This window comes from Aethalodelphis obliquidens, unplaced genomic scaffold (assembly GCF_003676395.1).
Source record: "Aethalodelphis obliquidens isolate GAN/ISIS:26980383/991018 unplaced genomic scaffold, ASM367639v1 scaffold81, whole genome shotgun sequence".
NCBI lineage: Eukaryota > Metazoa > Chordata > Mammalia > Artiodactyla > Delphinidae > Aethalodelphis > Aethalodelphis obliquidens.
Window position 1 is genome coordinate 5,663,170 of NW_020838025.1, and position 25,882 is coordinate 5,689,051.

General features: G+C 42.7%; 1 protein-coding gene across 9 annotated transcripts in view; it reads right to left on the reverse strand.

Annotated features, from left to right (window-relative positions):
- Positions 1 to 6,110, reverse strand: part of HPS3 (HPS3 biogenesis of lysosomal organelles complex 2 subunit 1) — an 85,710-nt gene extending 79,600 nt beyond the window's left edge. For 3 of the 9 annotated variants that reach the window (XR_003429950.1, XR_003429948.1, XR_003429949.1), the window contains exon 1: positions 5,526 to 6,110. Coding sequence is in view for 4 of the 9 variants with exons in the window: in XM_027092867.1 (XP_026948668.1) it covers positions 5,526 to 5,742 (217 nt within the window). In the remaining 5 variants the exon portion in view is untranslated. The remainder of the gene's footprint in view (positions 1 to 5,525) is intronic. The other 6 variants (XM_027092866.1, XM_027092868.1, XM_027092865.1 and 3 more) reach the window with 3 other exon arrangements.
- Positions 6,111 to 25,882: the final 19,772 nt, after the last annotated feature.

Consider the following 25,882-nt stretch of genomic DNA (forward strand, 5'->3'; position numbering starts at 1 on the left):
GGGACTTCCCTGGTGGTGCAGTGGTTAAGAATCTGCCTGCCAATGCAGGGTACATGGGTTCAATCCCTGGCCCAGGAAGATCCTACATGCCGCAGAGCAGCTAAGCCCATGAGCCACAACTACTGAGCCTACGCTCTGGAGCCGGTGAGCCACAACTACTGAGCCCGCATGCCTAGAGCCTGTGCGCCACAACAAGAGAAGTCACCGTAAAGTAGAGTAGCCCCTGCTCACAGCAACTAGAAAAAGTCCACGCACAGCAAGGAAGACCCACTGCAGCCAAACATAAATAAATAAAATAAATAAATTTATATAAAAAACAAAACTACAATGAGGTATCACCGCACACCAGTTAGAATGGCCATCACCAAGAAATCTACAAACAATAAATGCTGGAGAGGGTGTGGAGTAAAGGGAACCCTCCTGCACTGTTGGTGGGAAAGTAAATTGATTCAGCCACTATGGAAAACAGTATGGAGGGTCCTTAAAAAACTAAAAATAGAACTACCATACAACCAGCAATCCCACTACTGGGCATATACCCTGAGAAAACCATAACTCAAAAAGAGTCACAGGGCGCAGTGGTTGAGAGTCCACCTGCCGATGCAGGGGACACGGGTTCGTGCCCCTGTCCGGGAAGATCCCACATGCCGCGGGGCAGCTGGGCCCGTGAGCTATGGCCGCTGAGCCTGTGCGTCCGGAGCCTGTGTTCCGCAACGGGAGAGGCCACACAGTGAGAGGCCCACGTACTGCAAAAAAAAAAAAAAAAGTCACGTACCACAGTGTTCACTGCAGCACTATATACAATAGCCAGGACATGGAAGCCACCTAAGTGTCCATCGACAGATGAATGGATAAAGAAGATGTGGCACATACATATACAGTGGAATATTACTCAGCCATAAAAAGAAATGAAATTGTGTTATTTGTAGTGAGGTGGATGGATCTAGAGTCTGTCATATAGAGTGAAGTAAGTCAGAAAGAGAAAAACAAATGCCATTTGCTAACACATATATATGGAATATTAAAAAAATGGTTCTGATGAACCTAGGGGCAGGACAGGAATAAAGGGGCAGAGGTAGAGAATGGACTTGAGGACATGTGGAGGGGGAAGGGTAAGCTGGGACGAAGTGAGAGAGTGGCATGGACATATATACACTACCAAACGTAAGGTAGATAGCTAGTGGGAAGCAGCCGCATAGCACAGGAAGATTAGCTAGGTGCTTTGTGAACACTTAGAGTGGTGGGATCGCGAGGGTGGGAGGGAGACGCAAGAGGGTTATATGTATGCATATAGCTGATCCACTTTGTTATACAGCAAAAACTAACACAGCATTGTAAAGCAATTATAATCCAATAAAGATGTTAAAAAAAAAAGAATAAAGCTGAAAACTAGGGCTGAACACTGCAATAAATCAGAAGTAGTGCCTCGAGTACACAGACACTGACAACAGCATTCCACTCTGTCTCTGTGAATTCATAAATTGAATAAAACAATATTTGTCTTTTTGTGTCAGGCTTGTTTCACTTAGCAAAATGTCTTCAGGGTTCATTTGTGGTATAGCTTGTGTCTGAGTTTCATCCATTTTTAAGGCTGTATGGATATCGTACATTTTACTTACCTGTCAATGAACATTTGGGCTGCTTCCACCTCTTGGCTCTAGTGAAAAATGCTATGAACACTGGCGTACAAATATCTGCACAAGTCCCTGCTTTCAATTATTCTGTGTACATACCCAGAAGTGAAATTGCTGGATCATATGGTAATTCTACAAATTTTTTGAGGAAACATCATACTGTTTTCTACAGCAGCTCTATCACTTTCCACTCCTACCACCAATGTACAAGGGTTCCAATTTCTCCACATTCTCATCAACACTTGTTATTTTCTATTTGTTTTGATAATGGCCAACCTAATGGGTATGAAGTGGTATCTCACTGTGGTTTTGATTTGCATTTCCATGATGATTAGTGATGCTGAGCATCTTTTCATGTGCTGGTTGGCCACTTGGGAAAATGTCTATTCAAATCCTTGGCCCACTTTTGAATTGGGTTGTTCTGTTGTTGAGTCATAGGAGTTCTTTATATATTCTGAATAGTAATCCCTTATCGGGTATATGCTTTGCAAATATTTTCTCCCATTCTGTGGATTGCCTTTCAATCTGTTGATAGTGTTCTTTGATGCACAAAACTTTTTAATTCTGATGACATCCAATTTTTCTATTTTTTTCTTTTGTCAGTGCTTTGGTGTCATAGTCAAGTTACTAAATGAATTTTAAAACTAAGAATATTTGTTTAGTTATAATAAAAGCTTTCTATCGTATGTCTATAAATATATGCTTATTTCACTGGTAAAGTCTATATATCAACTGTTTTATATATAATTTGCAAACTATAGATAGTGCCTATGCTGTCTTGTATTAATATGTTTTCAAATTAATAACTTGTCTTACAAATGCTGAACTAGAACTTGCTGTGTCTACCTGGTAAGCCTCTTGAACAGAACTTTAGAGTTCTCTCAGTTAATCCTCACAACTCTTCAAGACATTATATCCTTCTCCATTTTATAGATCAGGAATCTGAGACTCAGATAAGCTGAGTAACCTGCCTAAGGCAACACAGACAACAAACGGATGGCATTGGGGTTTAAACCTTGATCTGGTTAGCTCAAAAGCCAATGTTCATTCCACGCTGTCTCTCCAAATGTGCCAAAGGAGATATAAGTCTAGAGGATTCTGTGGAGGTTATAGCCCTTTATAAGAGAAAGGAATTAAACTTTTTAAGGTATTATGTGCCCAGGGCCTTATTTTACTTATTTTACAACAGCCTGTCTTCATTAAGTAAATTAAAAAATCATCCTTATATTTATCCTTAAGCTGAGAGTCATTGATTTTTTTAAAAAATAAGTAAACTTTTCCTTCTATGCACAAGATCATAAACCTGGTTAACACTAATACCAGATTAAGGAAAAGGCTGCACTCCTATGACAAAATGGATATCAGAAGGCAGAAATAACATACAGTGTATGAAAATATGTTTTATGATTTTAAAAAAGTTGAGGGAGGGTAGGGCTTGGGGGGAGATAATAGACATTCTAGGGCTCTTTAATGTACTTGTGCTAAAGGACAGGCAATGAGGGTCACAAGGTCTTGTCCTCTCTGCCTCACCACCTCCAGACACCCCATAAGCAAGTGTCCAGCACCAGAGCTCCCCACACAGCACTCAACCCTGGCCGCCAGGTCTTTCTCCTTCGAGAGCGAGTTCTCACATCTCCTCTTCCTCCCTTCACACACAAAACCTATATTAAATTTCCATTACTGATGATGATATTTAGGGCCCATCCTTCAAAATTTTGACCTACATTCTAATACCCCCAAACTTTATGAAAGGAGACTGGCATCCTGCTAATTAGAAATGGAAAAAAAACACAAAAACTTGAAAATGTTTTCTGTTTGGATAAGAGACCTGCAAAGCATTACAGTAAATATAAATCCCTGATCTAAGATTCACTTTGTTTTTGACAGGGTGGGGGGGTGGAGGAGACCCTGGGCTTAGAGCAGGAATCCCCATGTCCATGTTACTGTGAGTGGAAGGACAGAGACAAAAAAGAAAACGCTGGAAAGTGTAAGACGAGCTATCTGGATATCAGCATAGCTAGGAGTCCACTACCTGTGGATTGATAGAAGCTGTACCCAGGCATTACGTTCAAGCTGAAAGTTACCCTTGAGCTATCTGACTCATGCTAATGCCATACCACAGGACTCCTGAAGTTTCTTAAGACAGCCAACTGAATTACAAAAATATCTTTGTTTTTCAAGGCTTCAGTACCATACTACTCACCGCCTACAGCAGCCAGTAAGGCTGTAGGTCAGTGATTCTCAATCCTGGCTAAACACCAGACTCACCCGATGCTGGGCCACACCCCAGGAAACACAGTTTCTCTAAGGTCGTGGTTCAGGAATTGGGTGTTTTATACACAAGTAGCGGCATCAAAGGATTCCCCAGAATCACCACTACTGACAGGCAAGAAAGCTAGAGGTTTACATAACGCCTGCCACTTCCAATTCTAGATTAAATGTCCATTTGGAAGACAAATGGTACAAGTCATGTAAACAGTGTCTGTATGTCTGTCTCTCCCTCACCAGCAGACACACACATACTAATGTTGAAACTGGTGAGTTTGCCACTCAGCAGAGCTCTTGAAGGTGAGAACTCCTGGGTCTAAAAAGGAGGTGGAATGGGGAAAACTACTAATATTGTGAAATGATTAGGAGAGTAATATCATAAAACATACCAAAATCAGAATCTTCTGCTGAAAGAGAACTTACAGATCTAATAAGTGGTTTTCAAACTGGTCTGTGGGCCTGTGGGCCCCTATTACGTCTTCACTAATCAAAAAGAAAAAATAATAACAGTATAGTAAGTTGCCCATAAAGAAAGACATCCCATGTTTGGAGCTAAGTGTTTCTCCTATTATCAGTATAAATAACGATGACGGTAAACAGTAGGGCTTTTCATTTTTTTAAATATATATCTTTATTTGACAAAATGAACAGTCAGATACTGTGTATGGTAGCCCCACAATTCTTTGCTGATCCACAAAATTCCAATGTCTGGAAATCACTGATCTAGCATTCAAATTACTTCTTTTTTTTTTTAAAAAACAGACACTGAGACCCAAAAGTTTCTATAAACTCACATCTAATCAGTCGCAGACAGAGTAGCGATTAGGCAGAGATCTCCAATCCTCCAGGTTCGTGCTCTCCACTTTATTAGTAAAGTACCTCAGCCAAAGGCTTTTCCACCCTAAATACTGCAATTTACACCTTTACACCCCTCTTTAAAAGCAGGATTCAACTTTTAAGTGTATTATCAGACAGTTAAAAGAATCCTATGGTGAATTTTTCTGTCATCTTAAGTACCTAGTTTTAAATGTTGGATTTTTCTAAAATAGGGAGACACCCACACAGTACCCCCTTGGTACTGCTTCACGTTTCTGGTGGAAAAAGAGTAGTGGATGCTGTTACCCTGTTTGGGGAAAAAGGGGTCTAAGACCTGAGCTCTATTTATACAGATTTAAAAATCAGCATGTAATGTGAGCTTTCAAAAATCGACAAGAAGTAGATAAAGGACTGGCCATAAGTTGGCATAACTGTTGAAGATGGGAGTAACTGGGGGTTCAGGATACTATTCTCCCTACTTTTGTGTGTACTTGTTTTCTATACGAAAAGAAGTTTATTTGAAGTGTCTGGGTTGAGTGGAATCCAGCCACCCAACCAAGGTACTTCCCGGCGAGGACGCCAGAAAAGCAGGAACAATCAGCGTCCCCCGCCCACCAAAGGCGGGCTCTAACCTGTGGTTGCCAGGACAGCCGCACAGCGCACAACTTCCATCAGCCGCCAGACCTGGCGAGACCGTCCGGCAAGCACAAAGTACTTCCCCATCCAGAGCTATAGGCGTCGCTCGGTCCTCTAGGAAGGAGGCCCCAATCCGGGGCCCAGGAGCCCCCTGACCCCACCGCTACTCACCGGCCTCACTGTAGGCCAGGCGCAGCACCCTGCCCAGCGTGGAAAAGGCACACCTTGGCTGGCACAGCCCCTGGCCGGCGACTGCGAACGCCTCCACCTTGCAACCGGCCGCCACGAACAGCGCATCGCGTCCCCCGCCGCAGAAGCGTTCAGGCTCCAACTTGCAGGGCACCACCTCCTGCGACCCGAACGGGTGCAGGTTGTACAATTGCACCATCTCAGCAACCTGCTGCGGGCCGCCCGGCGGTGCCCGCTCCGGCCAGCCCGCCCCGCGGGGCACCCGGAGACCGCCTCGCGCGACGCGGAGGCTGGACCACTTCCGCGAACAAGTGAGCTGAGCGGAGTCACGTGAGTGCCAGCAGGCCCGCTAGCGGCTCGGATTCTTAAAGAGGCCGCTACCGGGCGAGGGTGGAGCCGGAGGAAAGGTCGCGCCCGCCCCGGCCGCCGCCGCGCTCCGCAGGCCCTTAGTCCTTTGGCCTTGGACCAGGCCACTCAGGGCTAACCACGCCTCCGCGCCCAGGAGTTGGTGGGCACAGGGGTCACTGTGTCCTTCCCTTCGTCTTTTCACGTTACTGATTTGGACCAGGCGAGATGTTTAGACCCTTGAGTACATTTAAACACTTGATCATCAGTTTCTTGTACCATTTTATACTTGCTTCAGCCTGTGAGCTTCTGGAGAACAGGACTGCAAAAACCGAAGTGGAGGGACTTCCCTGGTGGTCCAGTGGGTAAGACTCCATACTCCCAATGCAGGGGGCCTGGGTTCCATCCCTGGTCGGGAACTAGCTCCCGTATGCATGCCACAACTAAGACCCAATACACCGTACATAAATAAATATTAAAAATTAAAAAAAAAAAACTGAAGTGGAGTGCACACAGCTCAACTCCAGGCTAAACACACTGAAGAGTTGCTCAAAAGTACTGAAAATTTCAGAATTGTTTAGTTGGAAAGAGCAACGCCTAGAACATGCTTGGCAAAAAAAAATTTGTTGAAGAATTGTGGATGTCATCTAATGAACTCCAAATATTTGAGAAGATTAGTCCGAGCCCCAGAGGATAGATGCGCTAGGGGTGAAATCCACTGGTTCTCACTCCAGTGCTCCTAAAACTATCCTCTAATCTGTATTCTGTACCTATTCCTGACATCTCAATGTGGAGCTCCTGGTTGCAAATTCCAATTTAAAAAAAAAAAGCAGATTTAGATGAAGCGGGTATTGGAGCTACTCTTTCCAATTCATCCAGAAAAAAATGTAAGTACAGTATGGATTGAGGGATGCTGTCTTTTGGCACACAGGAAGAGAACTGAAAAGCAAAAGCAAAATTTCCTTTCGTCGCCCTCATGAGCTCTTCTAAGAATTTACAGATTAGGTGCGATTGGATTGAAGTCAATTAAACTCTACCTCCATTTCCTAAACCCTCTAGATCAGGGGTCCCCAACCCCCAGGCTGCAGACCGGTACTGGTCCCCAACCTGTTAGGAACCGGGCCGCACAGCGGGAGGTGAGTGGCGGGCAAGCCAGCGAAGCTTCATCTGCCGCCCCCCAGTGCTCCCATTACTGCCTGAACCATTCCCCCCTAACCCGGTCCGTAGAAAAATTGTCTTCCACGAAACCAGTCCCTGGTGCCAAAAAGGTTGGGGACCGCTGCTCTAGATGAATAAAGTTGCCCTAAGTAATATCCTCTCCTTCAGCCAACCAATAGGGACTCTCTGGGAGACTACAGTTCCCCAAACTCAGTGAGGCCAAGAAGTGGACAAGGAAGTTGCTCTGGTCAGCCCCAGCTGGGGCCGAAAACTCATAGAAGGCTCCTATAGAAAACAGCTAGCCTAACACAGCCCACAACCCATTCTTTTAGATACAACACTCATGAATACCCCCGTCTCCACAAATACCTGCCTTATGACCCTCTTTTGATTAATTTTCTGCTTCAAGCCTGAAAATGACAATTTCAGTACTAAATTAAAATTCCAAGACTAAAATTACAATTTTATTTTAATTTCACCTACATTAAAAATGTCTGTTTTGGAGGAAGAAGTGAGATTTGCTCAAAGCCTGGAACTCCAATCCCTTCTAGAGATGGCCACTTCTCCCTTACACCTGCACCTGGCTCATCTAAGATTCTTAGGGACTAGACATGCCAGCCAAGGGAAGGTGGGGAATGTGCCTGGTTTCCGTGTTTGTCCATAGCTGTAAACAGGAGCTGTCTATTCCTGTTACAAATGCAGGGGCAGCAGTGGGCATGTCATCATTTCCTTACCGGAGGCTATGTTAGTCTGCTAGGGCAGTCATAACAGAATACCACAGAATAGATGGCTTAAAAAACAAAATTTTTTTTCACAGTTCTGGAGGCTTGAAGTCCAAGATCAAGGTGTCTACAGTTCTGGTTTCTCCTAAGGTCTCTCTCCTTAGCTTGCAGATGGCCACTGTCTTAATCCACTTGGGCTGCAATAAGAAAATACCACCAATTGGGCAGCTTACAACAACAGAAATTTCTCACAGTCTGGAGGCTGGAAAGTCTGAGATCAAGGTGCATAGAATAGCTGGGTGAGGGTCCTCTTCAGGTTTGCACACTGCTTACTTCTTGCTCTGTACTCACTTGCTGGAAAGGGCTAAGGACTCTGTGGGATCTCTTTTATAAAAGCACTAATCTCAGGAATTCTCTGGTGGTCCAGTGGTTAGGACTCTGCACTCTCATTGCCAAGGGTCTGTGTTCAATCCCTGGTTGGGGAACTAAAATCCCACAAGCCTGTGGCAAAAAACAAAACAAACAAACAAAAACACACTAATCTCATTCATGAGGGCTCCACCCTCATGACCTAATCACCTCCCAAGGCTCCACCTTTTGACACCATCACACTGGGTATTAGAATGTGTTCAATGTCATTAGTCATTAGAAAAATGCAAGTCAAAACCACCATTGGAGACCATTTATTATAATGATTAAAATTTAAAAGACCCATCATAACAAGTTTTGGTGAAGATACGGAGCAACAATGTGAATGTCGAATGGCACAACAACTTTTGAAACAGTTTGACAGTCTCTTAAAAAGTTAAACATAAACCTACCATATGATCCAACCATTCTACTCCTAGATGATTACCCAAGAGAACTGAAGGTGTGTACCCTTTAAAAGACTTGCATACACATTTTCATAGCAGCCTTATGTGTAACAGTCAAAAACTGGGAAAAAAACCAAATATCCATGAACAGGTAAATGGATAAACAAATTTTGTTTTATCCATACAATGAAAATACTACTCAGCAATGAAAAGGAATGAACTCTTGATAAATACAGCAACATGGATAGATCTCAAAATAATTATGCTGAGTGAAAGAAGCCAGACAAAAATAGCACTTACTATTATTTATATAAATAATTATTTATATGAAATTCCAGAAGATACAAGCTAATCTATAGTAACAGACAGCAGTGGTTGCCTGGGTCTGAGTGGGGTGCAGGGATGTGAGGGAGAGATTACAAAGGAGCACAAGTAAACTTTTGGAAATGATGGATAGGCTCATTATCTCGATTTTGGTAATGGGTTTATGGGTGTGTACATATGTCATAACTTATCAGATTGTGTATTTTGAATATGTGGAATTCTTTTAAAGACCACAAGACATATAATGGCTAAGAGACTTACCCGAAATCATACTGCTCCTTAGAGGCAAAGTAAAGATCATTGTATGAACCTCAATTACATAGTAGGTACTTCATAAATATTGCTTCAAACATTTAAAATAAGAATGATGGGGCAATATAGGGGTAGGGTATTAAGAGGTACAAACTATTAGGTATAAAATAAGCTACAAGGATATATTGCACAGCAGGGGGAATATAGCCAATATTTTATAATAACTATAAATGGAGTATAACTTTTAAAAATTGTGAATCACTATACTGTAAACCTGTAACTTATAGTACATCAACTATACTTCAATTTTTTTAAAAAAGCGAGAGTATCACCTTCATACTCAAAGCATTTTAATGGTTTCCCATGATATTCAGATTAAAACTAAAATTTCTTAGCTCGGCCTGAAAGACCCTACATTATCGGTCCAACCTCATTATCTCTCTTCAACCCCATTTCCTACCACTTTCTTTCACTGCACCCTGCACACAGATGCCCTCTCTCTGTTCCCTGAACATCCCCCGCTCATTCTCACCTCAGGATCTTAGCTGTTCAGGATCTTACTGTTCACTGTGCCTAGAACTTATTCCCAGGTCTTCCCATGACTTACTGCCTTGCTTCTTTTTAGGTTCTTCCTAACATCACTTCCCTGACAGTCCATGTAACATACCCTCCACCCCAGATTTCTGGTATTATCACCTCACCCTATCTTACTTTTCTCATTCTTATTTACCTTTTATCACTATCTAGCATCATATTATACATATATATAATATGTATTATACATACATGTTTGCTTTTTGTCTTTCTCCTCCACTAGAAAAGAAGCAAATTGGGAGTAGAGACTTTATCTTCTTCGCAGCTATATTCCCAACACCTAGAATATTGCCTGACATACAGTAGGTCCTTGATAAGTATTTGGTGAATGAATGAGCTTGGACCCAGTTGAATGGGACCCTTATGGTCTCATAGTTATTTAATTTCTCACTGCCTCAGTTTCCTCATTTTCTACCATAAAGGGTTGTTGAGAGGATTAAATGAGATAATTCATTTAAAGCATTTAGCACTGTGCTCAGCACATGGCAGGTGGCTCACACATTCCTTTATTCTTTTATATGTTGGTATCTTAACTGCTATTTCTACGATATTTCTGTGACCAAGACTCTTTCCCCCAATTTAGGCAGTGGGAACCAGGAAATTATATACTCACCACCCCCAGGGAAAGGATGACAGAGCAGAACCAGAGAATCTAATTCATGTCTTTTAAGTTTTAAAAGTTTAGATGGGTTTATAGGACAAAAAGATTTGGGAAATTATGCCATCAGGTGGGACCAGTTGCCTCCCAAACCATTGACTGTTCAAAGTGTGCTAAATTGAGGTGAGAGAGGGAGAGTTTGAGGGAAGCAAAGGAGTTAAAAGCAGGTATGTGTCCCTGAAAGGAGTCCTGGCTCTGCCCAAACCCAGCCTCCCCACCATCACACAAGAGGGGCCCAGGGGAGGATGAAATAAAAAAACTCTAAAGAATCCAAGAGGTGAGGACCAGAAAACAAACAACAAAAGCAAAATAAAGAGCTGGCAGGCAGAGATGCCAAATGCCCTGTAAAAGCAGTACTGAGCTGAGGATAGACAGACAATGGGGTCTGAGCAGCCTCATGCCTCCCTGTGTACCCCAGGGCAGCCAAGGATAGTGGGGAGGTGGGAGGGCCATACTCAGCCCCTTTGGTTTCCCACAGTCCTAGACTGGAGGGGAAGGAAGGAAGGAAGGGAACAACGTGAAAAAAGCCTTGCAGTCACAGGCAGAAGACTGACTATGGAAGATCAACAGAGAAGACAAACATCTCAGCAGATGCCAGCCTGGAGGCCATATACACCCGCTTTTCTTCTTTATGGGTTTGCTGAAAGCAAGAGCAATAATCACAACTGAAACTAGAGACATAATATCTTAATAGAAACCTTGTTATCAATAGGAATTTTAGAGGCCTCAAGCAGAAGCGGGTTCCACCTGTGGAGATCTTGGAAGATTGCCAGGGACTCACTGGGTATCCCTCATCTCCACTGATGGTCTGGCACTTAGACCCCGGAATGTGCAAAGGTAGGGCATTCAGAGACTGGCACTTGGACAATAAGTTGACACAAAGATCTTAAACTCTTGCTCAAGTAAATCTTACTACTTTTAGTGCTTAGGTCAGTTTGATGACTTCTACAGAAATGGAGAGTTTCTCTCAAAAGCACACCATGCCCAATTCATTGATTAACCCTGTGCTACAATATGTCCTTGTTGTTTATTTTTAGTAGTGTGTCTCTGTTAATCCCAAATTCCAAATTTATCCCTCCCCCTTTTCTTCTTTGGTAACCATAAATTTGTTTTCTATATCTGTGAGTCTATTTCTGTTTTGTAAATAAGTTCATTTGTATCATATTTTAGATTCCACATATAAGTGATATCATATGATATTTGTCTCTCTCTGTCTGATTTACTTCACTTAGTGTGATAATCTCCAGGTCCATCCATGTTGCTGCAAATGGCATTATTTCATTCCTTTTTATGGCTGGGTAATATTTCATTATATTGTGTGTGTGTGTGTGTGTGTGTGTGTGTGTGTATACCACATCTTCTTTATCCATGCATCTGTTGATGGACATTTAGGTTGCTTCCATGTCTTGGCTATTGTAAATAGTGCTGCTATGAAGATTGGGATGCATGTATCTTTTGAATTAGAGTTTTCGTCTTTTCCAGACATATGCCCAGTAGTGGGATTGCTGGATCATATGGTACATCTATTTTTAGATTTTTAAGGAACCTTCATGTTGTTCTCCATAGTGGCTGCACCAGTTTACGTTCCTACCAACAGTGTAGGAGGGTTTCCTTTTCTCCACACCCTCTCCAGCATTTATGATTTGTAGACTTTTTGTTGATGGCCATTCTGACCGGTATTAAGTGGTACCTCACTGTAGTTTTGATTTGCCTTTCTCCAATTAGTGATGTTGAGCATCTTTGCACAGGCATCAGTATCTTTTAAAGATTCCGTTTGCAACAAAGTTTGGGAACCACTGTCTTAACAGACTCCTTTTCCTTTTGTGTTTAGGGTGCTGTATAAATCAAAGCCTTTACCTGGGACATTGTTTCATTTTTCTAAGTAATGTGTATTAAACTATCGAAAGTACCAGGGCTGTCTTCAAGTTGTGAACTGCGTTAACTGCTTTTCAGACAAATGGTCAATAGTGACCTCTGGTGGTGTGATGAGAACCTAAAATAAAAATCTAATTTTGTCCCTGTGGGAATGCTGTTAACACAGGGAAAAGGTGTCAATGACCACTCTCCACTACTCCATGCCCCTCTGCCACATACACATATTATCCAGAAAGGGAAATAGAGAGTAAGTTGACCAAGATCACACAAGAATCACTGATAGCTGTGGAACCGAAACTTGACTGGTCCGCCAACTTCCCCTTCCTCTCAACGGCATTCTCCCTCAGAGTGGTCTCATCTTCACAACTTCCCAGTATGAGCACCACCAGTGTGCATCAATACTTTCCAAGTTCTATTTCTAGTTCCTAAGCATGACCTTGATTCCTGCAAATGCCAAACACAGTCACATAACTGATCTGAGCCAGAAGTGCCTGGAGAGGAGTGATGATCTCTCTCCTCTATGCCCTACAGTTTTGATTTCTCCTGTGGGGTAGAAGACAAAGGTTGCACTGTTGGCAAGCCTTCTGGTTAAGGTTAACCATTTTACAAATGGAGAGAATAAGGCTCAACATAAGATATTGCCTAGACCATCCATCTCAACACACCCCATTCTCTCTGTCTTGAATCCAAGAGGCTTCATATCAGGTGGGGAAACTGAGGCCCAAGTACAGAACTGTCCTCTCCAGGTAGGCTTCTGAAAACGCCTGGCTAATCTAATCTCTCATTAGAGCCCCAGCTCTAATGAGACCCTAGAGGTATGACATTCTCACCATGAGGTAATATGGAGTGATGCTGAGGTAAGTACGAGGGCAAAGTATGGGGTCGTAGCGTCTGAAGGAAGAAGCTAGTATATCAGTAGAGGTTGAAGATTTAGGGAGGGTGGGGGTAGGGTGGATCCTTGTACCCACATTGGCAGAGTTGAGTCCCTGAAGCAGAAATGGAGTGGAATTTGTGACTGAGGAGCAGGAGCAAGGGAGAAGGGGAATCTGGGGCCCCATTCAGGTAGCTTCCTTGGAGACTGAGAATAGCCAGCCGCGCCACTGCTTCTACCTCTCCTTCTGCAACAGATGCCCAGTGGCCACCAAGGCATGATACCCAGGGCACTGGGACCCTTGGGAACCAATAAAACCTTTCAGGCCAGCGTGAGTTGGAGAAAAACCCCAGATCTTCTACCCATGCCTCCGCCAAGCACTAGGCAGCTTCAGGCGCAGCTGTGGCAATCCCCACCTCTTGTACTCCCTCTCCCATCTCCACTTCCCGGACCTTCTAATACACCATGACCCAACGAACTTTCAACTCTGAACGAAACCCTGCGGGGAAGTCTGGAAAATATAGCTCTGGATGAAGCAGTTGCACTCCCAGAGGATTCTGGGAATAGTAGTTTTCGGGCTCTGGATAGCCTGCCCAACTCCTGCGAGTCACTGCACTTTGGAGCCTGGCGCTTGATCTCGCGGGCGGTAGGCAGTGAGGTCATCCCCTGAGGCTTGGATTGGTGCAGCCTGAAGGCAAGCCGGTGGGCATGCGCAGCTTTTGCTCCTCCCTCTGCCTCTTAACGGTGGCTGTATCTGACTTTCCTACAGGATAGGATTTAGGCCTTCCAAAGCTCGCAATCTGGAAAGAGCTAACAGGCAAACTGACGAAACCATGTAAGTCAAAGAGCACGCGTTTTAATTGCTGCGTTGGGCAGAAGCATGTGGGTGGGGAAGGTTTCCTTGAGCGTTTGAGGTTCTCCCTGAAACCTGAAGGTCCGATAGGCAAGAACTTGGCAAGGCATGTGGCCATGTTAACACAAGTTCGTGTGCCCCACGCACAGTGAGGCCAAACAAATTGAAACGTCGTAGTGTGGAGCAGAGAAAGGTTTATTGCAAGGCCAGGCAAGGAGAAGAGGTGGCTCAGGCCCTGAAAAGCTTCCCCAAAGGATTTCGGTAAAGCGTTTTAAAGGCCTGGAGAGGGGTGGGTGGTGGCAGGGCACGTGATCAGCTTGTGCACAGTTCTCTGATTGGCTGATGGTGAGGCAGCAGGGTGGTGTCACAGGGGTTAACATTATCAGTCCTTAGGCTCCAGGGGGCCTGGGGATCTGTGCTGTTGGTCATCCGGTAGTTGTTCCATTCGGTGGCGGTGGTGGGGTTTCACATCTGCAAAACCACTCAGGAAATGTGCATCAAATGCTATTATCTAGGCCTTTCAGAGAGGAGCCACAGCAGAGGATACGGGGGAAGGCCTGTCCCGGGAAAGCTCTATAGAGTCCTGCTCCGTTAGGCCAAGGTCCCTGGTGGAGGAATCGCCCACAGGGCCAAAGAACAGAGCGGAAGTGATCAACACAACGTCACCATTTTGTAGGGAGAGAGATGAAGGTAAGGGGAGGGGGGCGGGGGAGAAGGACCACCTAAAGCGGAATTGAGCAACGTGACTATTATCCCCAGGACAGTGTGGAGACATTAGAGCTGTAGGCAGAGACCTTACCTGCTCTGAATCGGATATTAGAAAAACTGGGCACCACTGTGAAGCCAATTGGAGGGGTTGAAGTTGGAGTCAGGAATTCGTGGGAAGAAATGATAATGGTCTGGGGTAGAGTAGGAACAGTGGAGATAGATAGATGATATTATGGCAATGAGATATATGTAGGAGATGGGCTAGAAAAAGAATGGTTATTGATGTATGGGGGATGATGGATTCCTTTGGGCCGTCGTGGGGTATCAAGGTGCCAGTTTCATGATAGGGAAATTCACACACGTGTACCTGAACATTCTTATACAAAGATGTCCTTATTTATAAGTAATCTCATTGTAAATGTAAACTTAAAGGAGATTCCTAGCCATGTGTACAACATGTGCCTGTGGACTCACAATCTTCCTGATAAACAGACATAACATTTACACAAATGCACGTTGTGTTAAACAGGGAGGACACAAAAAATCAAACTTATGTCCCTTTCTGGGATCTAAGCTCCTCACCCCTCCCCTCACACACAGCAGGGTCTGTTCCTTTTCACCATGTGCTGTTTTTCGTTTTTTCTGTTTTTTTTAGAAACTTGGCTTCAGCCTCATGTGCTTCTCTCTCTCTCTTTTTTTTAAAAAATTTATTTGGCTGCATCGGGTCTCAGTTGCGGCACTCAGGATCTTTGTTGCGGCCCGTGGGATCTTTTGCTGCAGCACACGGGCTTCTCTCTAGTTGTGGTGCAGGCTCCAGAGCACGTAGGCTCAGTAGTTGCGGCACGCAGGCTCAGTAGTTGCGGCACACAGGCTCCAGAGAACACAGACTCAGTAGCTGCAGCTCACAGGCTTAGTTGCCCTGAGGCATGTGGGATCTTAGTTCCCCAAACAGGGATTGAACCCACGTTCCCTGCATTGGAAGGTGGATTCTTAACCACTGGACCACCAGGGAAGTCCCTCACCGTGTGTCTTGAACAAGTCATTTAACCTCTCTTGGTTTAGCTTCCAAAAGGCAACTGCTTAGGGAGTGACTTTGTAAGGAGGATGTGACACTTTAAACATGACTTTTAAATACTAAAGTATTTCTAGTGTGCCTGTCCATGGATGATGGCACCTGGAGATAAGAGATGCCTCCTTAGAAGAGAGGAACCCAGTATGACAGCTTAAGGAGAAGTGGAAAGAAGGGTTGAGATAACACATCTTACAAGATTTGGAAATGCAAGTATGGTGGTGAGGTGGGGATGCGGGAGATCAGGATTTATTTGTGTTGATTTAACCAGATGGAGGTTATGGTGAAGAAGTTAACAGCTTCCTTCTAACCACAGAACTGTCAGCATACATATTTGGGGTGGAGGTGGGGGACAAACTGGGAAATGACAGGGAAACCAAAAAGTTGTTTTCTTCTCATGCTCTCCCAGAGGCAGGCTGGGGCCACAGACAGTGCCAGGCTGAGCCAGGGCAGGTAAGGGCCTTCCCTGTTAGGCAGATTCTTGTTGGCCAAGCTGAGCAGAGGCTCCACAGGGCTTGTAACACAGGTCCTTGGCAGGAGGAAGATAGAAGGGATCTAGTTTACCCACAGGGACAGAGAAGTGAAAACTAGGCTAATGGTTTTATTCCCATGAGAAGTAGAGAAGAGTACAGGGAGACCTCAAGTTGAGCAGAGAGTAGGGGACTTCCATTTCAGAAGAAGTCCTAAGTCTCCATCTCCCTCTGGACTGGTTCTCAGATGTGAGGTAACCGAAGGGGGGCTATAGCAGGGCAAATCTTAGCCTATTGGCTTGGAGGAGATGGTGGTAGAGGGATGGTTTTTCCCTGGGGATTGTATGAGGTTTTTAAGTTCCTGAGAGATTTCCACACCTGGAGAAATCTTCCCAAATAGAGGCGGCCTTTGTTACTGTTTGTTTCTCAGACCTACCCAGGGGTCCAAGCTGCTTCCTTACAAGTATCGGCGGTGTCAGGGAAAGGACAGATAGAGGCTGCATTGGGCAATGGAGGGAGAGGGGGTTGTCATTCAGCAGAACCTCCCATATAGCTAACACTTGGGAGGCCCTTATGGCCCCAGGACGTTTATTCTTCTCAACTGTTCTTCCCAATGACTGATCAATAGGGCAGCCCAGTCTATTTTCCTGTGACAAGCAGATGGGAATTGAATCAGTGTGACAGTATAATGACCTCCACACATAAACTAGATTGTCAGCTGCTTAACACCTCCAGTGTCTAGTAGAAGGCTCTGTCACATAGGAGGTGACCAAGAAATATTTTTCAAATTACTAAATGAAAAATTGAATACAAACAGTATTTAGTGCTGTCTTAGCTAATGCAATAAAATAGAGAGGCCTGAGGGGGAAATTAAGATATGTTCTCGCCTGGAGAGAAGAGACCTCTCTAATTTTGACAAATCCTAGAAGAATCATACTTTAACCATCCATTATGCCTCTGACTTAATATTTTTTGAATAGGCTAAGTGTAGCCCTTATTGCTTATAGCATGTATTCTCAGGTTTTACTACCTCCAGCTTCAGGAGATAAAAATACAGTAACATTCAATGCCTATTTTAAGAGTTGTATAGATTTTCATTTGGAAGACAAGTGGAGTGAATTTTAGATCTAAATTCCAAAAACTACCTCACAACTTCTTCTACCCAAAAGATAATGTGAAACTTTTAAGTCTGAACACTAACCGCTAATTACGCAGGGATCTTCTATTCAAAATTTCCATGTTACATGGACCGCTTTGAGGAACACTTTGAGGAGGACTAAAAATGCCCCCAAGAAATTTAAAAGCATCAGTAGCACCTCCATAAAAACTACAGAATGAGCAGAAAGCTGACTGTGGTTGGTCTATGCAAGAAATGTACAAATTCTAAGTGCCAAAGCCTAAGGAATGGCAGAAGGAGGACAAGGAAAGAAGAATATGAATTGGGAGACTAATTGAGTTATCGCAGGTTCTCTGGTGAAGGAGACCTCCCTTGCTGTCCTCTAGACATACAACTTTTGTCAAGGTTGTCAGATTTGTATGACTATTTTCTTTAAAAGTAAAAATATAGGTGTATTTTGTATAAATGTAGAGAAAAAGATCTGATTGGAAGCAGGAGTGATTTGGATAAATTGTCTGAGATATCTAAGAAAAAGTTTTCGATAAGTTTCTGAGAAGTTTTCGGGGGTTACCAATTATCTTCTTTCAATTGTATTAATGTAAGCATCTATAAGAGGAAGCATCTTTTATGTAGCATCGAATCTGGTTTTTAAGTGATTTCATTAATTATATCAAGTGCAGGGAAAGTTAATTTACTTCATGGATTCAATCAACAAAATTACTGAGCACCTAGACTATCTTCTAGGTACTGCAGGATATAAACTGTGAACAACATAAGGTCCTTTTTTTGGTGGAGCTTATCTAGGGAAAGGAGACAGGAAGTAATCAAGAAAATGAACAGGGTAATTCCAGTTAGTTGTAAGTTCTATGAAGATGATATAGCAGGATAATGTGATAGAGTAAGGGCAAGCAAACTATGGCCTGCTGTCTGTTTTGTAAATAAAGTTTTATTGGGACACAGCCACTCGCATTCATTTAAGTACTGTCCATGGTTGCTTTTCTGTTACTGCAGCAGAGTTGTGTAGACAAAGCTGAACATATTTATTCGCTAGCCTTTTACGGAACAAGTTTGCTAACCCCTGGGAGAGAGGGTAAGTGAGCAATGAGTATTTTAGTCAAGTACTCATTTAGTCAAGGAAGGCCTTTCTGAGGTGGCTTTTGAGCTGAGACCTGAAACGTGAGGAAGAGCCCAGCATGGAAAGGTCTGGGGGTCCACACAAAGGGAATAGGAATTTCAGAAGCCTGGAGGCCGGAACAATCTTGGAGGCCTGAACAAGCTTGGAGGTACCTATGCCATAAAAACAGAAAGAGGGCCGGTATTCCTAGAACATCGGGAGCCCAGGGAAATGTGGAATGAAATGAGATAAAAAAGAGAGAGGCAGGGCTAGATACTAATGTACTGTGGAAGAATTTGGATTTCATTTTAAGGCAAAGATAATTTATTGGACTATTTTTAGCAGGGGGATATGATATCACTGACATTATAAAAAGATCTCTCTGGCTGCTGAATGAAGAATGGAACTAGGAGTAGGGTTAGATGAGGAAAACAGAAGGTAGGAAGGAGTTCATTCAGACCATCGCAATATTGCAGTTCAGGTGAGAAAACAGTGGTTTGGACAGGGTGATAATAGAGAATTAGGTACATTTGTGTTATATTTTGGAGATAGATCTAATAGGAGGGATAAAATGTGTGCTGTGAGAGCAAGAGAAGATACAAGGATGACTACAAGTGTTTTTACATGCTGTTTACTGAAATGGGGGAAACCAGAAGAATCAGTGCGTTGAGGAAGGGGAGAGGTGGAATTAACAGTCCTGTTTCAGGGAATTCCCTGGCGTACTAGTGGTTAGGACTCTGTGCTCTCACTGTTGAAGGCCTGGGTTCAGTCCCTGGTTGGGGCACTAAGATCCCACAAGCCGCCTGTTCCGGCGAAAAAAAAAAATAGAGTCCTGTTTGTAAGTCCAGCTTTGTAAATTTAAGATGTCTGTTACATATGAGTCTGGAGCTCATAGAAGAAGCTGGGGTTAGAGATACACATTTGGGGGTGATCAGCATACAGATAGAATTTAAAGTCATGTGTAGGTGGCAGTGGTTCTTAACTGAGAATAATTTTGTGCCCCAGGGATAACTTTGAAGCCAGCATGAGGAAAAAAGCAAAGTGAAACGGCTTGAAAATTTACCTCATGTATGATTCAGCCTAAGAACGGTCTCTACTCCTACCTGAAATTTTTACCTTATTTTTATAAACTGTTAATTTCACAAGTACTTTCTCAAATACCTGTAGTTTAAGAAAAACAATTATGTGTCTTTAAGTTTAGTCTGTAGTGTGATGCCACTTATTAATTCCTTTTTTTTTTTGCATTTTTTAAAAACTTAATTTTCGTGTGCTTTTAATCTCTTTGTGTATATTTTCAATTATTAGATTAAACTGTATAATCTGGGGGAAAACATTACGCTAGTCTGGGAATCAGGAAATGAGGATTTAGATTATAGGCCTTTTGGGATAATTAATCCTCAGTGATGATGAAGAAAAATGTGTAATTTTGTTGTGTTTGTTTTGGGACTTCCAACCACCTCAAGGATAGAAATCTAAAACAGTAATATGTGTAATGCTTCCCTTCCTCTTTGAATGGGGATATTCGTAAATAGGTAGCTACTTATATATTATGTAATCCTACTAGGATAACAACATCCTAGTTATGCAGTTGCATTACAGTAAGATTTTTAGTCTGATGTGGACTTTTATTTTTTTGTTTGCATGGTGTTTAATGTGCGGGGTGGAAGAAGGGTGAGGTGCCAAGGGAGCTAGTAGCAAAAGAAAAGATTATTTTTAGGCCAGGACATCTTCTTTTTTGGGGTGGGGTAGGGTGGGTAGGGTAGGGAACAGCAAGGGTTTTATCATGCAGATTGCCTCTTCTTCCTCTGGGGGATTGAGAAGGCCCAAGTAACAGATTACTTTACTGGTGCTTGACCAGAAAATTCCAGATGGGTGGATTAAGATGACATTTCTAGGAGAGGTTGAAACTGCAATTAGATCAGGTATTAAAACTAGGTTTGGTAGCATGGGCTTTTAGCATGAGTGACACCATTTTTGGACTACGTTTTTCTTTTTAACAGACCAGAGTGGTGCTTTCCTGAAGCTGAGACAAAGATCCTGGGCACGAGGCAAAGGAGGGGACAGATCCCAGGCAGGCCTAATTCTTCGGCAACTCTGGTCTTCAGCCAGGTAGGAGCACAAAGTGAGCCAAGGCCCTAAAGGAGGAGGAAACAATTATCTCCTGGGAAAGGCCTCTGTTATCTGGAACACCACAGATTTCTCAGGGTGGGAGTTGGGAATTAGAGTGTCTTCTGGTTCTTGATGAAACATTTCAGTCTCTTTCAAGGACTTGCACCTGGGAAAACGATTGGCTTCTGGAAACAGTGTTATTCTGGTACTCAGGAACAACTTGCTGATGAGCGCCAGGAAACAAGCCACAATCAACTATATTCCTTGTTAAGTGCTGGAAGACTCATTAGATAATAACTCTGTTACAACAATAATAGTAATAATAATAAGAGCATTTATTGAATGCTTACTTCAAGGCAGGCACTAGATATTCATTACATTACTTCATTAATAATTTACTTGGCATTCATTTTACATTACTTCCTCTACCCCATCAGCTGTTGTTCTACCCATGAATCTGCCCCCAAATCTGTAGCAGTCCTGATTAAGTGTAAGAAAATTCAGTTGTAAATAACGAAGTCACAAAAGATTTTATTTTCTATCATTTCCTCTGACTTGTCTTATTTACAAAAATGGTTCAGAAATATTATTGTACCAATGTTAATTTCCTGATTTTGATCATTGTACTGTGATGATGTATGTTAAAATCGATGGGGTAAGAGATACGAGGTAACTTTTTGTACTAATTTTGCAACCTTTCTACAAGTCTAAAATGAATTAAAACAGAAAGTTGAAAAACTATAATTTCTTTATGACATTCAGTTTGTATCTTTTATTATTTTCTTACAGCAAAAAAAACAATACATGTTAAATACAGAGACTATTTTACATTCATATAAGCAAAAAGAAGAAAATGTAAATCCCCTTATCAACCAGCTAGAGATATCTGCTATAAATATCTAGATGTAAATTCATTGAGATGTGTGTGTGTATATGGATGTATAGCATGTATTAATTTCAATTACTGACTTTGCAAGGACAAAACGTCATAATTTTTTATTGAACTTAATTTGTCTTAAACCTTCAGTTTGCCTAAAGGGAGGTAACTTAATTTAGTCACTTCCAGGTAGTTAAGTCATTTTAAGACTTAAAGTCAATTAAGTTCAGGTTTCGAATTCAGTCTCCTTTCTCTAACCCTCTAGGGGGCTTATGTTTGGACTTCATTCATCTTCTGTGGCCACCCACTGCTGGTATAACTCATCCCACCTCATCTTTAGGCACCAGCCTTCTGCTTCTGCTTGCTAGAATTGTGATCCTGGAGACCCACCAGAGACTCCAGTAGGATTTGCAGGACGGCCTTTGGGCCCCTTAACAGAACCACCTCATTAGCCTTTATTCCTTTCCTGCCCTGGCACACTTCTGATCTCTGAGGCTTTCTCTAAGATCTGCAGAATCTTCTCTTTCTGACTTACTTCACTCTGCATGACAGACTCTAGGTCCATCCACCTCACTACAAATAACTCAATTTCGTTTCTTTTTATGGCTGAGTAATATTCCATTGTATACATGTGCCCACATCTTCTTTATCCATTCATCTGTTGATGGACACTTAGGTTGCTTCCATGTCCTGGCTATTGTAAATAGAGCTGCAATGAACACTGTGCTACATGACTCTTTTTGAATTATGGTTTCCTCAGGGTATATGCCCAGTAGTGGGATTGCTGGGTTGTATGGTAGTTCTATTTGTAACAAATACCGTATGCTAACACATATATATGGAATCTAAGAAAAAAAAAAAGTCATGAAGTACCTAGGGGTAAGACAGGAATAAAGACACAGACCTACTAGAGCATGGACTTGAGGATATGGGGAGGGGGAAGGGTAAGCTGGGACAAAGTGAGAGAGTGGCATGGACATATATACACTACCAAATGTAAAATAGATAGCTAGTGGGAAGCAGCTGCATAGCACAGGGAGATCAGCTCAGTGGTTTGTGACCACCTAGAGGGGTGGGATAGGGAGGGTGGGAGGAAGGGAGACGCGAGAGGGAAGAGATATGGGAACATATGTATATATATAACTGATTCACTTTGTTATAAAGCAGAAACTAACACACCACCGAAAAGCAATTATACTCCAATAAAGATGTTAAAAAAAAAAAAAAAGATCTGCAGAATCTTGAGGCTACTCTCTGGAAAATGAATCACAGTTTCCTTTTCTCGTAGGATCTCCAGGAACTTTGCTAAGCTACCATCCCTCGTTCTGTGGCAAGTGGCCCAGGCATTCCAGGCCCTTTCCCTAAGATTCACTTAGAGATTTTCTCTGAACTCTCCTACATCATTCCCAAAAATCCTCTTCCATTGAACTTTGTCTCTATCTCCTTTTGGGTGAATGAATTGAAAAAATAGCAGGTTCTTACAACATCATATATCCTTCCAGAATCTATTAGTTATGACATAAACTTCAAAGTTTTTGTATTGAAGCCAGAATTTTGGAAAGTCAGACTCTTAAGTTATTTTCTTTGCCAAGGGCTTCAAAATTCTAGTTTTGTTAACAAACTATTAAAGAACATTTTTTGAGACAATTGTGAAAATTGGACTATGAACTCGTTATTAGAAGACATCAAGGATTGATTATTAATTTTGTTGGATTTGAGAATGGCCTTATGGTTATGTATGTGAAGGCCATTATAGGCAGGGTGGGTTGGGAAGTGACAGGAGTGGGAAGTAGGAGACATTATAAAAAGCCATACATGCCATTCTTTTGTGTTTTTTAAATTTTTTAATTTAATTTTATTATCTTTTATTTTTTTGGCCATGCCGTGAGGCATGTGGGATCTTAGTTCCCCGACCAGGGATAGAACATGTGCCCCCTGCGGTGGAAGCATGGAGTCTTAACCACTGGACCGCCAGGGAAGTCCCCATGCCATTCTTTTTTTTTTTCTTTGTTTCTTACTTACTTTTTTTTTTTTTTTTAACATCTTTATTGGAGTATAATTGCTCTACAATGGTATGTTAGTTTCAGCTTCACAACAAAATGAATCAGTTATATATATACGTATATTCCCATATCTCTTCCCGCTTGCGTCTCCCTCCCTCCCACCCTCCCCATCCCACCTCTCCAGCCCATGCCATTCTTTTGATTGCATGCTCACAGCATCAAACAGGGGAATGACATGTTTAATTTGCATAAAGGGGGGTAGAGGATGAGAAAGCATGCTTATGACTAGTAGTTGGGTGGCTGGCTGGAGGAATTTTTTATTCCTTCCCCTCCCTCAGCTCCCATATCCAAATCCATCAGTAAACCCTTTTGGTCGTCTTAGCTTCATCACCTTCCCGTTCCAAGCTATCATCATCTCTTACCTGGACACAATCGTTTTCTAATTATCAACTAACCAGTTTCTCCATTTCTGTTCTTGTTCCCTATAATCCATTCTCACAGAGCTGACAGAGTGAATTTTTTAAAGCCTAATCTAGATTGTCATTCTCCTGCTTAAAACATCTAATGGATTTCTATTGCATTGAACATAAAATACAAACTCTACCACAGATCATAAATTTCTATGTAATCTGGCCCTTATCTTCCTCACTATCCTCTTTGTGACACTCTTCTCCTTACACATCAGTCCAACACACAAGCCACTGTACAGTTCCCATTCTCTTTTTTCCAGTTACAAATGTTTATTTTTCAGAAAATATTATCCCGTCTGAATTCGTAAGTGTTGTGACATTTTAATCAAACTAGTACAAATGGCACTTCTTTTTTAAAACTAAAAATAATAAAGAACAATTAAATGAAAGTATTCAAGTTTAAGTTCAGCTACTAGATCTGAGATGTAAAATAGTGACAATATGGACAAAAATGTTGACTTTAAATAACAAATTTTTACTTCATTCAATCCACATTCTTTAACCATGGGATAGTCATTATTCATAGGTTTCAAGTCTTGAAAGGGTCAGGTTTACCTGATAGGTATTGCCAGATTTGAAATTTATCTTTCAGTCTGACGAGCATAACTTCTTTATTAACTTTACACACAAAACATTTTCAATTTGGGCATTTTCTGGCATATTTTTCAAGAAATTATTTAGATCTGGCACATTCAAAATTGAACTATACTGCCATTTGCCTCATAATACTTCCAGAAGAAAGGAAAATAACTAAAATAGGGCTTCCCTGGTGGTGCAGTGGTTAAGAATCCACCTGCCAATGCAGGGAACACGGGTTCGAGCCCTGGTCTGGGAAGATCCCACACGCCGCGGAGCAACTAAGCCCATGCGCCCCAACTGCTGAGCCTGTGCTCTAGAGCCCGCGAACCACAACTACTGAAGCCCGCGCGCCTAGAGCCCGTGCTCCGCAACAAGAGAAGCCACCGCAATGAGAAGCCTGCAAACCGCAACGAAGAGTAGACCCTGCTCGCTGCAGCTAGAGAGAGCCTGCACGCAGCATCAAAGACCCAACGCAGCCAAAAATAAATAATTAATTTTAAAAATAACTAAAATAACTTGAAATGCCACTCCCTTCATCTTCCTTCTGTTTAGTGAGATGAAGTAATAAGTTGCTGAAAGTTTTATTTCTCATTCTACTGCAGCTTCATATTTACAGATCGAATAGTTTAAGATCGTGAACAAATGCCTCCTGAAAAACTGTTTCATTGACCATCTCTCTTACTCTGCTGCCGGAAGTGTGAAATGGACCACTCTTTGAAGGGCAAGGGTCAATACTAATCACTTTCTCAAATACATTTCCTCTTTAATCCTGAACATCTCTTGACAGTTAACACCTAGCCTTAAGCACAGGTCAGGGCCACCACCAGCTTCTTACCTCGGTGCTGTTGCTGCACCAGGTATTACACAAGGCTCCCAAGGCGTAGAGACCAGCCCTGCCAGCACCTTGGCTGGCAGCGGGACGAACTGGCCCACCCACTCAAAGCTGAATTCTCCTGTCTCCTCAGATTCTCAGAAGCCGTCCACGGAGCACTCGGGAGCGACCCCTACAGTTCCCCGAGGAAAACCAGCTTCTTCCCACCCTGCAGGGACAGCCACATGCCCTCAGGGGAGGCTGGGCCACTTCCAGCTGCCACCAACGAGGTTCTTGTGCTCTCATCACATTTTATGGCTTTCCTCTAGTAGAAATGAAAATTCCCCCCCCAAAAAAAAGGTGGGGGTGGTGGGAGAGGGGGAGAGGGAGAGATGGAGAGATGGAGGGGGAACGCCATAAATCTAAATTGCGATTAAGCTCTCTGTACCCGGTGTGGCTCATTGATTCGCTCGTGGGGCTTAAAATGCATATTTTGAGGGCAACTACCCGGATTCACCGCAGATAAACGAAGGAAAGGAGCTTAC